The sequence below is a fragment of the Pocillopora damicornis genome, chromosome 7 (genome assembly GCF_964200805.1).
Source record: "Pocillopora damicornis chromosome 7, jaPocDami1.2, whole genome shotgun sequence".
Lineage (NCBI taxonomy): Eukaryota > Metazoa > Cnidaria > Anthozoa > Scleractinia > Pocilloporidae > Pocillopora > Pocillopora damicornis.
The window spans coordinates 15,565,131-15,580,669 of record NC_142676.1 but is presented as its reverse complement, the minus strand read 5'-3'; the positions used below and the strand labels follow the sequence as shown (position 1 = coordinate 15,580,669).

The 15,539-nt window shown below is 38.5% G+C and overlaps 2 protein-coding genes across 3 annotated transcripts in view; one reads left to right on the top strand and one right to left on the bottom strand.

Annotated features, from left to right (window-relative positions):
• Nucleotides 1-442: 442 nt before the first annotated feature.
• On the top strand, nt 443-8,718 carry LOC113682455 (uncharacterized). 2 transcript variants are annotated; one of them, XM_089213495.1, is made up of 6 exons: nt 443-577; nt 3,918-4,279; nt 4,650-4,799; nt 5,375-5,497; nt 6,721-7,074; nt 7,689-8,718. In XM_089213495.1, the coding sequence occupies exons 2-6, from the start codon at nt 3,946-3,948 to the stop codon at nt 8,324-8,326; spliced, it is 1,599 nt and encodes a 532-aa protein (XP_089069621.1). In that variant the 5' UTR covers nt 443-577; nt 3,918-3,945; the 3' UTR covers nt 8,327-8,718. The 2 variants fall into 2 exon arrangements, with proteins under 2 accessions (XP_089069621.1, XP_089069622.1); XM_089213496.1 differs by lacking the exon at nt 443-577 and adding an exon at nt 1,870-1,977.
• A 6,344-nt stretch (nt 8,719-15,062) lies between these two features.
• Nucleotides 15,063-15,539, bottom strand: part of LOC113684966 (uncharacterized) — a 1,326-nt gene continuing 849 nt past the window's right edge. The window contains exon 1 of the mRNA XM_027202389.2: nt 15,063-15,539. This exon is cut by the window's right edge and continues 849 nt beyond it. Within this exon, the coding sequence (XP_027058190.2) occupies nt 15,063-15,539 (477 nt within the window).

Sequence of the window (15,539 nt, the reverse complement as noted above, 5' to 3'; positions counted from 1 at the left end):
AGAAAATTGGCTGAAGCACGGGAAAAGGCGAATGACTCAATTTCTTATAGTGTTGCATCTAATTCGTTTGGATGGCACGAGGTTTCTAAACCAATAGTAGAGCGATGCTTAGTAAAACCAAAGCAATATCGGATTACTTTCCACACTCATTTGAAAATTGCTCAAAACTAATGTATTGTAAGAAACTTGTATGCCATTAATTTTTAGTGAAATTCTCCCATTTGAGGAAAGAAATATTACATTCTATTTATAATTTTTCATCTATTTCCACGTGTTTTTACCAAGCAAATAACTTCCTCGCCAAAAACACGATCACATGGTTACCAACTGGAGAAAATGAAAGTTACTTCATGATAAAGTAAACATCCTTGAGTCATTGAAAAACTCATCTCCTTTTCGAAACAAACATAATCTGCAAATAAATTGACCAGCATAATGAGTCATGACTTTTTCCTACAGCTGTATGAGCAATATTCAAATATAAAAGAAACAATTGAAGAACAAATATTCTGATGTGACGCAGGGCACAAAATGCTTTGACTAGAAACATTAAATCTTGAAAATTCTTCATCAAAAGGTATGTTCATATCCGAAAGTTAGTTCTTCTGTTAGCTACTTTATTTGTTTTTGAGCGATGAACTACTCTGCAGGGATGAGTCTAAGCTTTCACCTAGAAGTCACAGATTACTACAGGAAAGACTTCACTTCAGCTGAGCGCCTAAGTAATCCAACTGGTGCATATGAAAGAACTAAGTCCGCGATTTAATACAATTGTTTTTATTGATGAGCTGGTCATATAGCTGAGAAACATTTCACAAAGAATAACTTATGGTTTAAAACCTGTTGAGAATCTCATAAGATGCGCTGATTAGTTGGAAAGGGAATCGTTAGCACACCTAGGTGAGATCATAGGAAATTAAAGTTTGCGCTTGCTCATGTAGAAGTTGTCATCGGAAACACTCGAGCGAAAGAGGGTGACGAAAAGGAAGATGTTGAACAGAGATTAGAAGCTGTGAACTCCACATAGACTTCCTTGTTAAGTTTAATCTGATTCTGTATGCAAAACATATGCAAAAACTGACCCGGAGTATCAGTTCGTGATGTTTTCCTACAAGTTATATTTAAATGAAAGTATCACAATTGAGGAAGTACTAATATACAGATTTTGAAGGTGCGCTACTAAATAATTGAGTAGAATGATTAAACCTTAAAAATCATTCCACGAAAGGAAATTTTGAATTCGAAGCTAACTTGAACTTAAGAAAGATCCTGTGATCGATGACGTTTTGTTTTACTTAACATTACCTTCACCATCATTCACATAATCAATATCATTACCATTAAAATCTTTACTTTTTCCCACCTTTGTTTTCCACTTCCTATGTCTCTCGCCTAAAACTACCTCACACGCTCAAACATATTGATCGATATCAACGTTTGTACCGAAAGATGATTGGTAGGATTAAACTCTGATGCGAAAAAACATAAAAAACACCCGCACACAAGGGTAAACAAAGCAACAGAACAAAAACAAAAATATGCATTACAATGGATCCTCGACTAAGAGGATATTACCAGCACAACTAAAGGTGATTACCCTCATTTCGCCAAGACGCTCAAAAGACGATAAACAACAGACAGGAAAAATTAAAATTTGGTAAGTTCTATTAGACTAATATGCACGGGTATCATTAAAAGAGTTCTCACACGCTCAAACATATTGATCGATATCAACGTTTGTACTGAAAGATGATTAGTAGGATTAAACTCTGATGCGAAAAAACATAAAAAAAAAACACCATAAAAAAAAAACACCCGCACACAAGGGTAAACAAAGCAACAGAACAAAAACAAAAATATGCATTACAATGGATCCTCGACTAAGAGGATATTACCAGCACGACTAAAGGTGATTACCCTCATTTCGCCAAGACGCTCAAAAGACGATAAACAACAGACAGGAAAAATTAAAATTTGGTAAGTTCTATTAGACTGATATGCACGGGTATCATTAAAAGAGTTTGAGTTCCTAAATCTGGGAATAGGGGCACAGCCTATAACCCTTTTTGTTCAACGCGTTTTTTTTTTGTCCACTCGACGTATTTAGAAGCCTGTGGTAAATAGCTGATATTGCTTAGGCCAAATAAACCCAAATGTCGTTTCCTTCCGATTGGAAAGCAAATTAAAAATTTTGATTCCTTTTTTCCTCAGTTGTCATCTATTTAAAAAAAATACTTATTTTTACTAGTACTGTCACGGTTACGTAATCATGTAACAAAATATACGGTAGACAAAATCAATCGATACTAATTTGGAAGATTAACCAGCATACCTACAGGATCATTACTTTATTACTGCAGCATTGACTTCCAACACTAAAATTTGGATTCTTTAATTTCTCTACCGCTTATTCACCAGATTTCTCACTGCACTAGGGAAGGGAATGAAAAAGTTTCGCTTCCAAATTAATGTAAGGTGTAACTGTTACACAAAGAAAGGTCTCATGTTAGAAATCTACGATAATAATAATTATATAGGTTAGAGACAATCTTAAGCAAGTAACTAGGACCAACAAACGCAGATACTTTGACGTAATTCATTTTGTTTTGACCAGTTGTTATCATCAATAAAAGACATCCAGTTTCCATATTAACAGAAAGAATACTTGAAAGTTAGGGGAAAATTATCCACCCACTTAAACAACAAAACTTTCCAGTGCCATTCCATCAACAAAAACAGATTTGCAATTGAAATGTAAATTGCTTAAATTGAGTTTAATTCTCAATCACGTATTTTCACGCTGTTTCTGTTTTTCTTTATCGGTCGTGCTTCACTTTTTTTTTCATGTTTTGAACACAATGAAACCTACGGCGAGAAATCAAACAAAACTACTAAAAATAAAAGCCAGCGAAACTCGCTAGATTTTGTTAGAAATATGTTTCGCTGAGACAATTTGTATTACAGGGAAACCTTCATTAGATGAGGTAGAGATAATTGTAATCAAACCGAAATCAATCTGACGTCGCTAAAGTTCTCTCCGTCATTCACCATTCTTTATTCAAGCAATTACCACTGCAAATGGTTTCTTGGACTTTCAGACGAAAGGAAAAAACTTCATGATTGTATGACTTCTGTTCTTCGTTTGTTCGCGTGACTGATATTTTTCGTGAATCGAAAGGGAGGTTTTTTTTTAGTTGGTTAAGTAAAGAAATCACAGAACAGTTTCATCTAATGAGAGTAATTGTCCTCTTAGGCTGACAAAAGACAAACAAGATTCTGAAGAATATTGAGACGTTCGATAAACGTTGTGTTTTTTAAGTCATTAATGACTTAACACGACACGCCCAAAAAGTTTCGCGAGGAGAAGTCAAAATCAAACCCAGAAAGTTTCTCGATCTAATTAAAATGAAAATTGTTAAGATATATTACGATATGTTGACAACTTGCCTTATTTGGTTATTTGCCTCATAAAATAAGCAGTGATTTTATTGCTTACAGAACGGCCTCCAACATGGCATGTTGAGTTTTTTTGCAATACAGAACAACAAGATATAGAAATCAAACCGTTTCCAAAAACATGTTGAGGAAATCAAACATTTACAAGAGCAGCGAGAGATGTAAAAGCAACGAACGTAAACAAACAGAGACACTTCGAAATAAGCAAGAGAGGATAACCCGGCCTCTTTTAGAATCCTGAAAAATCTTCCCTCAATATATCTAGGCAGAGAGACCGCCGGTCACCTGCAAAAACACTCCTCTATCGTCTAATAAAACCCAAGAGAAATTTAAAAAATTTTAGACGAGCAATGCTTCAGTATGTCACCCCGAGTACAATGATTTCTCGTTCACTTCTTTCTAGAGGAATATCATGATAAAAAATTAAATATGTTGAACTAATTCCAACATTCCTTCCGCAGGACTCCTAGGTCTGAAGTGTTTTACGTGATGGCGTTTTCAAGAACTTTTCACATTACAACTTCGATGATAGCGATTCTGTGTCAAACGATCCATGCAGCTTCACCTGAACCCTGTGGAAGCGAACAATCGATCAACGGGATGATGCTTAAAGGACATGTTTTTCAGACCATCAAGGCTTCCCACTCAGCTTTGCTCGCATTGGATTGTCTGACAGCGTGCAACAATGACATAAGATGTCAAAGCTTCAACTATGTTATCTCCCAGAGCATATGCGAACTAAACAACCGCACGAAAGAAGCCAAACCTGACAACTTTGTTCCCAACCCTGAAAGATATTATTTCAAAAGATATAAAGACAGAGGTAAAATATACTGCATGTTTAGACCCACTAGGTTACCGTGTGTTGAATGACCATGATACTACGTCAATACTTTGCACAAATTTAAAAGCAGTCAACCGCAATTTTGATAGCTCGAAGGGAGCAACGATTAATTTCGATTTCTATTTAAATAACAGAGTGAAATTATCTCCTTTATCTAAAAGCAGTCATAAGAGCGTTCTTACTTTAGCAAATTCCAATTATTCCTCCAGCACAGATCAGTTTGCTCAAAGGATAGACGGTATAAGAGTGGTAAAATCTACACGTCTATGATCTATAAAATAGTCTGGCGCTTGCACGAAGGAGTATTGCTCTAATCTCTCTTACAAATCAATTTTTTTCTTCTTATCAGTCGCACTTGGTTCTATACCGGAACTACCTGCGGACTCTTGTTGGGAAATAAAGGTTACAGAAGGAGAAAAAGCCGTTAGTGGTGAATATTGGTTCAATTCTATTATACCCTCTAAGAGCATACTCGCTTACTGCGACATGGATACTCTTGGTAAGTAGAGGACGCTGTCAGATAATGAAAAAGTAAGGGTTACCCTAAGATAGCAATAATTGTACTAAATGGTGGGTACCAGCGTGGTAGAGGTATAGGCTTAGGCGTGGTTTATTCCTTCAGTGTAATTTAACAAGGGTTTCTGTATCCCTCCGTTAAATAACCTAAATATTACGAAATATTTGAAGAAAAACACAATCACACGTACAAATCAACGAGCAAAAAAAGCAAGTACGATAAGGTGTACTGATCTCTCTCACCTGTGATTAAAATCTTGTCGAGATAACATGATTTTTTTGACGATAACTGAACTCAAATCAAATGGCAATTCTCGGATGACTACTACACCGTGGCGTTCTTTATTAAAGTAGATTGTACATTGGTTGAAACTTGGGTTTTATTCTCGAATAAGACGTTCACGTACCCAACTAATCAATGGAATTCGTTTGATTGTTGCAGTCTATTCACAAAACTACTATTCCAGTCTGAATCGCCACAGGTGCCGTAACGGCTACCGGCTGTGTATATTAAATATTTTGGCCATGTACTGATCTGGCCCTTGTTTCATTCCTTAGATATAGACGAGTGCAGTGCCTCCAAAAATGTCTGTGATGTAAATGCAGTTTGCACAAACACGGAAGGTTCTTACTCTTGTTCCTGTAAACCTGGATTTACTGGGAATGGAAAGCACTGCAGTGGTAAGAATTCGACTAACAAGGAGCTAGTACGTTGATATATAGTAAAATACGCTTTCATACAGACCTAATATCCTTCAACTTATTTTGTTCTATATCTTTATATAAAGAACACGGCATCATTTCGAGTATTTATACAAGTGTAAAGCAAAAATGTGAAAATGTTTTATGAACGCTCGAAGGCATGCCCTTAGGTGATAAGAAAAACTCCATTCATTTCCAAACAAGTAAAAAAAACCAAGATGGCTTCCAATATCGCATCAGATAGCTGATGATAAAATACTGATCACGTCCTAGCATAAGAAATCTTGAAGGAGGGGAAAGTAGAACTGGCAGTGGAAAACGTGAATGTTTTAGATCTGAAAGTTGTCTGGGGCAGCAAGTATAAAAACGATTCTGGTAGAACGAAGATGCATTCAAGACCTTTTTACATTCGGGAGTTCGATTGTTGTAGGATGTAAAATGTCAAGGACGTAACTATAGTCTCCCAACAAAAACATTTTAACGAAAGAGAGGTTAAAGGCGATTTCTGCATCCATTGCAAAGCTAACCAAGACACATTTGTTGACCGAACTTTACTGAAATGAGAACATCGAGGACATTTGAAGTTGCTTGCTATCGGTCCAAAACTATGAATATTTGAACATATTTTTTTTGTCCTAGAGTGAAAATGAAGCGTGAAGCTGGGAAATTAAACAAATTAGTACTGGCGCCCGTGTGAAATAGAAAGAATCACTAGTTAATAAAGATTAAACGGTCCGTGCCATTGGCAGGTTGAAATTTTATTGTATTTGAAAGGACATGAAGTTGCTCGAGTACCGACACAGGCGATTAATACCAGACGTAGGAGAGAAGCTCGCTTTTTTTATTAATTTAAATTAACGCCAAAATTACGATCGGTTTCACGTTTTCCGCCCGGGGAAAAGATTAGCCATGGACATGGTCAGCCTTAAAGTGGGGAGGGTTTTCCTGTAGTAAAACATTTTACACTTATATAATCCAATCAAAAGGCTCTGAAAAATTTAAACAAGATGCTATTTATAAACTGCTTGGTTCAGACTGCTACATAGAACTATCATCTAAACTACCACAGTCAAACTACTGTTCCTTTTTCTATCCCTGGTTTTTAAATTATTACTGCATCTTAACCACGAAAAGCGTTGGAGTTTCCCTAGTAAGACTTCGAACAGCTGTTAATCTTTCATAATGCTTGCTTTTCTTCTCAGCACCAGTAGTGATGGTTACCAGCTCCTGTGAAGACCTCACCCTGGAACAAACAAACATCACTGGTTTTATATTCTCGACCTTACGCGATTACTACAAGTATAAAAATAACATGGAGTGTAAATGGGGTGTATCTTCCAATACAAAATTGGAGCTAACGTTCTATACATTTAAAACAGAGGAGGACAAAGATATTTTGGAGATTTATGATGGTTCTTCTTCCAACTCTCCTCTAATTGGTTCCTATAGTGGCACCTCTCTGCCTCCACCTATTACAAGCTCATCGCACGAACTTTACATTGTATTCTCCACTGATTACTCAGATAGAGAGCCTGGGTTTCAAGCAAGTTACCGAGGTGGGTTGGACCCTAGAGTTATCAAACGCGCGAGGGAAACAACTAAACGCGCAGCAAATTGCAAAAATTATCAAAAAATGACATAAAAAAATTATAATTCCTGCAAAAATTAATTTCGATATTACCGTTGCAGCATAGATTATTTCTTTTCTCAATATATGAACGAATTTCCTTAAAAAACATCAAGGCTAACCTCGATCTGATTTTGTGCAATTGATCTGAATGAGTACAATTGAAAACAGCGGAAAAGCCTGTCGTGAAGCTTCACTGTTTATGAGCAAAGTAAGAACTTCTGGGAAAACAGAGTTCTGTTCCGGTCTGATAGTAATAATCATTCATGGGAAAGCCACATATCCCCCACAACGCCTAAATGTTCTCCCTGCGTTACTTCATTTTATTTTGGTTTAAGTTATGTCTATCCACTTTACTCCACGGGTAGGTTGGGTAGGTTCTTCATGTAAATAATTGCAAGAATTCCCCTCTTCGAAGGGAAACAGTTTCTATGAAAAGTAGTGTTTGAAAGAGTAGTTGGAAATTCAGGACGTACCATTACCGAATGAATAATTTGAAATTACGTGGCATGACCTTTTCCGTTCGTTTGACCTTTGAAACAGCCATTACAGAGGGTTCCGTCCGCCTCAGAAGAAGTGAGATACCATTAACTGGAACCGTGGAAATTTTTCATGATGACAAGTGGGGCACCATTTGCAGTCATGATTGGGACATTCAGGACGCGATGGTAGTCTGCAGGCAGCTGGGCTTCCCTCAAGCTACCAAAGCTTATGGAAACGCTTCTAGAGAAGAAAATGGTACCGTATGGATGACAAAAGCGGGGTGCCTAGGAAATGAATCATTTCTCTACGAATGCAACCACAGCGGCTGGGAAAACAATAATTGCAATCACGGCAAAGCCGCTGGTGTACAATGTTCTTTTGGTCCATCCCTACTTCGTTTAGTGAATGGAGGATCAAGCCACGGTCGCATAGAAGTTTATCACAATGCAACATGGGGTACAGTGTGTGATGATAATGAGCAAAAGGAGGCTGCTGACGTGGTGTGCCGCCAACTTGGCTTCAATGGTTCCTTAGGAAAGCCAGTGTGCTGCTCAGCGTACGGCGAAGGTGTTGATCCCATTTGGTTGGACGACGTTCATTGCGAAGGCGACGAGGTCTCAGTGTTTAACTGTGAGCATGAGGAGTGGGGAGAACACAACTGTGACCACACTGAAGATCTAGGTGTGGTGTGTTATTAATAGAATCCTGGGTCATTGAGCCCCAGCACACGTGCATTAGTCACCCGAACAGTTGTGGACAAAAAAGACTCAGCCAACTAGCAGCGCTCGTCAAAATCCACCAGAGTACTTTGTAGTGATCTCGTTGGGCTAATTCAAACACTTGTTATTCAAACATTGTTTCATTTTTACCATTTTCGTTAAAAATTAAGAAGTATACGTGGATTTAGCTCAATTATCTCACTAGGTTATCAGTGGCATTTTGTAAAGGGAATTGACGTGGGATTCTTTTCACGAACCTCGGCAACATTACCCTGTATAATCAGATTTGGATTTTGACTGAGTTCGAGAAGAAAGAACACTTGTAAAAACAAACAAAAAATTGTCATTACCTACAACTTCACAGTTTACTAGCTCCGTTAGCGTTGTGGTTCTGATTTCTCTCCCTTTGTCCAGCGGATCCTAACACTCCTCTGTTTACTCCCAGTTTTCTTCATGGGATTTGTTTTAATACCAATGAGATAAAGCATTGTATTGGCAACCTCAAGGGTCTAAAAGTAAAGTCACACGTACGTAGGGACACTCAGTAAACCTTTGCAGCCTTTAATAGTTATTGCTATTAGCAGGCTAGTTGTATTCTTTGTATCTAATGTTGGTGATTATTTCTAGATAAACTTCGCAAACTTGGTAACTTGACCTCCACGTTTTCGAAGTTTTAGGAAGAAAACCCGTCACATGTCCCCGCCGGAACCTGAGACATTTTGAGGCCGAAATGTCATCTGGCGTACTTTATCTTCCCTTGGTTAAGGACTTTGAGGCGTGCGAACGAAAAACTTTAATAAGGATTGAAAGGGGGAGCTTGAATCCAAACTAAGGTATACCACGCGCAACCCTCCAACGAAATTGCGTGGCACGAGTTGTAAACACCAGTGCCGGCCGCAAAAGGAAATAACATGGGCGCACGTAAGTATGGAATTTCCCTTCGAGTGTTCCACTCGATAGCTCACGAGTGAGATGTCGAGTTGAACACGAGAAGGGTAATTCCACATTTACAAGAAACCCTGACTTATATTGTTTATCACATAAATACAATAGCCCTTTACTGAAAAGAAAAGTCGACTTTACCAATGAATAAAAAGGAAAGGAACGACAATCCCCGCATAGAAATCGTAAAGTGCATTGGTGCAGGCTCAAGATGAAAAATGAGTATTGTAGTGTTGTAGTAGCCATAATCCGTTAAAAATTCCGACACACGACCTTAGATTGAAAATGATGAGGGCTATGCATTTCATTCAACAACCTGACCGAGTGGCGCGAAGGGAAAGTGACGTGTCAGCAGCTGATTGGCGATATCAAACACACTTGAGTAAATATCGGGGGGTGAGGGTGTGGGTGCACCTCAGCAAACAGGGAAGGGCAGTGTGCTTTATATTAATGTTATAGTGTACTGTTAACACCCTCAGGTGGATTCCAAGGAAATTTCCCCCAGTTGAGGATCAGTCACTCGCATCCTTTGCTGAAATCATGTCCCAATTCCTACCCCTAGTTGCCCCCGCAGGGTTCCGGCCTCCGAAGAGGCACTCTAGAGGTCCCCGTGCATAGGGAGAAACAAAAACTGTCGTATGATCTTTAGGCAAAAAAAAATAGTTTCGATTTGTCCTGAATGCGGCGCTCAATACATTAATAAAATGGCCGCAAAGGATAAAAAAAAATGAATCGCGAACTTAGCTGGGACTGAAACTTTCACGCGCTTGACGAGGTAACGTCATTCACATCAAACATCATTGTGCAGTATCATATGAGCCCAGCTCCATTATTTAGTTGAAAACTAGGTTGTTAAGCATTAAATCTTATTGATTGAACAGGATCGAAAGCCTGAAAATAGTCGATGATAGTTCAATAATTTCAAACGTCTGTGTTAGTGGTCGACTGGCTTGTCTCATAATTTCCTTTGCGGGACATCAAAGTCTTTATTTCATGTTTCACAATAAGTAATTGATACACTCGCCATCTGATAGAGAAAGAACGTGTTTTTAGCGATTTAGATTGGAGGAAGATGCAAGATTTAAGGGATTATCTATTCGTCTTCTTTTAAATTTTTATGATGGTATTTGAATCGCTTCGTTTGTTTTCCTTTAGTCAATTTTTTAAAACGGCCAACATAAAATCTGATTCTGATTGGTTCAAGCGAGTTCATTATATTTCCATAAGGCACGCAGCCTAAGTCACAAGAATGCATCATAGCACAACATATGCATGCAATCTACATCAAAAAAAATTTGACAAAAGCACAACACGAACATTATGCTGGTCCGCCATTATGGCTGCGGAAATTCCTCATTCCGACCTTCTTTTCGACTTTCTGTACGTTCATGAAAATGAAAACAAAGGTACTAACCATAAAAATTCTCAAAGAGCAAAAAAGGAGAAAAGGATTTCCAAACCTCACTGAAGATTAAAGAAACTAACTTTGGTCGATGAGGAAGCAAAAGTGAGGTAATAATTTCTACAAGCCAGAATGATTAACAATTATTCACCAAAGTAAAGGTTTGCTATCATTGATGAAACTGCTGTAGTCACTTGTCTAGGATGGTCTACTGGCAGGTTCCTTCAGTCACGAGACTCTCGTATGTTCATTGTCAAGGTTAGAAAACTTACCTCACAGATAGGCGTGCTGAATCAAAATCTTGGGAGTAACGAAGACAAGTGCACTTATTGGTTTCGACAAAGATACACTACTGTCTCCCCCACTTTTTAAATACTGGAGAGCGCATCAATGCATTCGGCTTTGTTGTGGACAAAGTGCGTGTGAACGTAATAACCATTCCATTTCGCATTGGTTTGATGTTTTGAGGTACCTGAAAAAAATTACATGCATACTTTTAAGAATAAAAAATAAAAACCATTTATGTAGACAAAAGATAATCGTGCTAAGCTAGTTGCCTTTTACAGTTTGGAAGGGATATCGTGTTGAGGGTCTCCGATAGGTTTTTCGGGATCCGGAATTAGGCTTATTTAAAGTCCGGGATCCGGGAATTTAAAGTAAGGAGGGAGCGAGATGCCGGATTGCTATTGTGAACGGGACATGGGACCCGGCGATTTTGAGGGGCGGAATTCGGGAAATAATCACTTAAACAAATCGAGAACCGGGATGTCCGTTGATGAGAATTTATGAAGAAAGTTATCTTCTCAGTCATGAAAAGCACCAGGCATACAGGCTCTCTAGCATTCAATTGGGCTGCTCAGCGACACTCTTCAGTTATTGCGCGCGAATGAAAATTATATCAGATGCGAAGTGCCAATTTATCAAAAATCCTCAATGGCCCACAATGAAACGTGGTCTAAGACTGCTGCGTCAATTGAAATGCTTAGCGGCGTTGAAAAAACTCCAGCAAGTCTCACAATTATACCAATATGATGCTCTTAACCTGTTGAGTTACATTACAATAGATGTGAAGAATATTCACTCGGTTGGGTATCACAAAGATAAACTATTCACGGTGTTAGACTACCCAATGTACACACACACATATACATACAGATATATATATATATATATATATATATAACTAACTGCAGACAGTACTGTTTCGGCCTTCGGCCTTATATATAATTTGCACAATGGAGAATGTGCTTCCGTTTTCATCGCTTTATTAAAGACACGACGCGTTTCGGCATTTGCCTTCCTCAGGGGCCTTAACATGCAATTGTTACAGAGTCCTAATTGGTTAATTGTGTGACATAGTACAGTGCATGTTGCTTAATTAAATGCTGAGTAAAATCTCTCGTAAACAATTAGTGTTTCTAATTGGTTAACAGTTTTAAAACCTTTATAACGTATGTTATAAACAATTTATGTACCTAAAACTTTATAAAGGTTTTCGCGTAAAAGCTTTATCCAGTTCTTTTGTTTAGTCCATATGGCTGAAAGGAGTTTAATGTTCTTTGCCAAAAAATCTCTCTTTCTCTAAGGACTTCTTTCTTTTTGTCAGTCTCTAAATGATCTTTTCGGATTTGCTCTATAATGGTTATGGTAACATTATTGTTAAAGTCGTGAGTTCGTTTGTTATGTAAAAAGTGTTCCGTGAGTTCGCAGCTACTCACTCCCTTTTTAATATGGTTTCTGTGATTGTTTAACCGTAGGTTAAATGCAGTTTCGCTTTTGCCAATGTATTGAAGTTTGCAAATGTTGCACTCGATTATGTAAATGATCCATGACGATTGGCAGTCCACTGTATGAAATATGGTATAGGTCTTGTTGTTATTGGGACTGGTGAAAGTTGTGGTCTGGTTGATCTTTTTACACCAACTACACTTCGTTCTTTCACATGCTCTACATCCCTTTGGTATCAAATTCTGAGGTGTTTCATTTACAAATCTTGAACGAACAAGTCTGTCTCGTAGACTTTTCGGTCGTCGGTAGGCTACTAAAGGTGGCTTGTTGAAGATGAGTGATAATCTTTCTTTTGATTTGAGAAAGTTCCAATTTCGTTTAGCAATTTCTGCAATAAATGTGGTATGGGGGTTGAATGTAGTAACCAGAGGAATTCGATCTGTTGGTTCACGTTCTTTGGTCTGTAAACATTCCTCTTGAGTCAATGTTAGCACTTTCTGCATTTCGTGGAGAACTTTGCGTTGTGCATAACCACACGCTACAAAGAAATCCGAATATTCCAGGATTCGTTTCTCTCTTCTCTCGTTTGCCTATATATATATATATATATATATATATATATATATATATATATATATATATATATATATATATATATAATTATTATGAGAGGAAAAAAGGACGTAACTACATTTCCCGACAAGCCTGTTTCGTGAATCGCTTCACTCTTCAGGGGTTTAATGCATTAAACCCCTGAAGAGTGAAGCGATTCACGAAACAGGCTTGTCGGGAAATGTAGTTACGTCCTTTTTTCCTCTCATAATAATTATTCTGCTCTGCTTCAACGTATTGAGCACTGTTCCACGCGAAAATCGACTCGCAAACTTCCTATATATATATATATATATATATATATAGGCAGGGATGGTGGTTATCATTGGGGCCACTTGTGGACCTCTCCCAATTACTTTTGAGCTACTTTTCGCGTTGGAGAAACTTGCGGTCTTAGTGACGTACAGCACTTATCAAGCACGAAAGAGTCAACGGTTTCATAGAAAACTCCGACGCAGCAGTAGTAGGGGAAAGGCGGGTTCTGGCTCATTTTTATTTTAGCTATTAATTTATGACAAACATTCGATAAGTAGTACCTCTTTAAACAACATTATCAATATTTCACGTGCATATACTATTAAATTATGGTGAACTTTCGAGAATTAGTACCTCTTTGAACAATATTTACGTGCACGTACCATTAAATTATGGCAAGTACCCGATTGCGTGACTGTGTGACTCAAGGCTTGCGGTTTTATGCAAATTTCAATCAGACCGGTCTGATGATGTAATCTATGAACGATGGCTTTACCATCACTGTTAACCATGTCAAAAGACGAAGTTAACAGTGATGGTAAAGCAAGCTTAAAACAGCAGAAATCGCTAGAAACTTCGACGGATACACAGGGCATGAGTAAGTTTTTATTGATTTTACGTGTAAAATATTCAGATTTCGAAATATTTATCGTTATAAATCGACCATATTTCGTTCCCCATACTATGCCTTATAACGTGTTCAAATTTTCAACGGTTCCTCCCGTAACTTAACACCGAGTCACACAACGCGTGACGCGTTCATGAATTCATCGTTGGCTTTTTCTCGAGACGTGAGCTTGGGCCGCCTGTGAAGAGACAATTGATGAGAAACAAGACAGATTAATTCAGAAATTGGATGAGAATCAAAAAGCTCTTACTCAAGATCTATCTTTTCTCAAAGAGCTCGACACTTTTGAAAGTCCACCCGAGTCTCCCATCGCTCTTGAACCTCCACCAAAACCGAAATTTAAAATACCTAATCCACACACCGGGTTTAGCCAAGACGAACTTGATTATATTCAAAAAAGCGGCTTTCCCACACCGAATGAAGCATTCGAAAAGATGCTTGAAGATGACTTTGATCTTGATAAATTGGGAGATGATGTGAATGATAAAATCGCGATAGCAAATGCTGCCAAGCGCGGTCGTTCGAAGAATAAGATAAACAATAAGGATGAAATAGAAAAACTTACGCGTCAAGTTAATACGTTGAAAAAATATATTAACCGCATAAATCTGCTCGCGGAGGGTGAGAAGATTCTTGTCACGCAAAAGGGTAAGGGTCGCTCCAAACGTAAATATACACAGAAGAAGCGAAATGCTTACAAAATCGATAAAGGACAGTACGGTGGTCTCTTGATAAATCCCTTAAGATTGCGAAATGAGATGGTTGTCGAAGCGAGTGATCCTTCGACCGGTGTTGTTGTGTATGAAAGACAGGGTGACAAAGGGATCGTTGATCTGTTGACAAAGAGATACAATCCCAAAGGAAACTATTCACCAAATGCAATACAAATATTCAAAGATCTCAGCAAGCTCGCAAATATTCCTTTTCATAAATCGTCTGGAAAAAGCAAACTGGCAGGGGGAACTATATTCTCTGATTTCAAAGATTTGAAAGACAGACTCTGTGTAAACCACAAGACTGAATTAATCGACAACAGTGAGCTTTATTTGCATGACTATAACATGGCGGTTCTCTGATGCAGCCGAGCACGTTTTTGTCTCCGCGCATGTGCCGCACGCACACCGCAGGTTAATAAGATTGCGGTCTAACTAGTCCCCAGATTCCACATACTGGGGGCGGGCGCGCGAAGCAATTCGTTTGCTTCTTCTGAGTGTTTCGACCTGTGGAATCTGCAGTTCAGTTCCTGTAAAGTGTTCCTTAGAGTCCGTTAGTGTGACTTCCAAGGGATACAAGAGATGTATTGAACGGTTGGTGACTCCGGAATTTGTTTTGATCTCTGCCGCTCTAACTAGGCCATCACTGCCACGGAGAACTTTCTTTACAATGGCTAACTTCCAGGAACTACGAGGAACATTTTCAGCGTGCATAAGTACGACATCCCCGACTTTAATGATCTCCTCCTGCGATCCTCGCTTCTTAGACTGATACACATGACGCTCCCGAAGCGAAGCAAGGTATTCACTCTTGAACCGTTGAACAAAGTGCTGAAATAGCAATGAGCGTCGTTTGAAGGCCTTATTGAGTTGATCATGATCATTGAAGTCTTCATCCTCCAACTCGTCAGG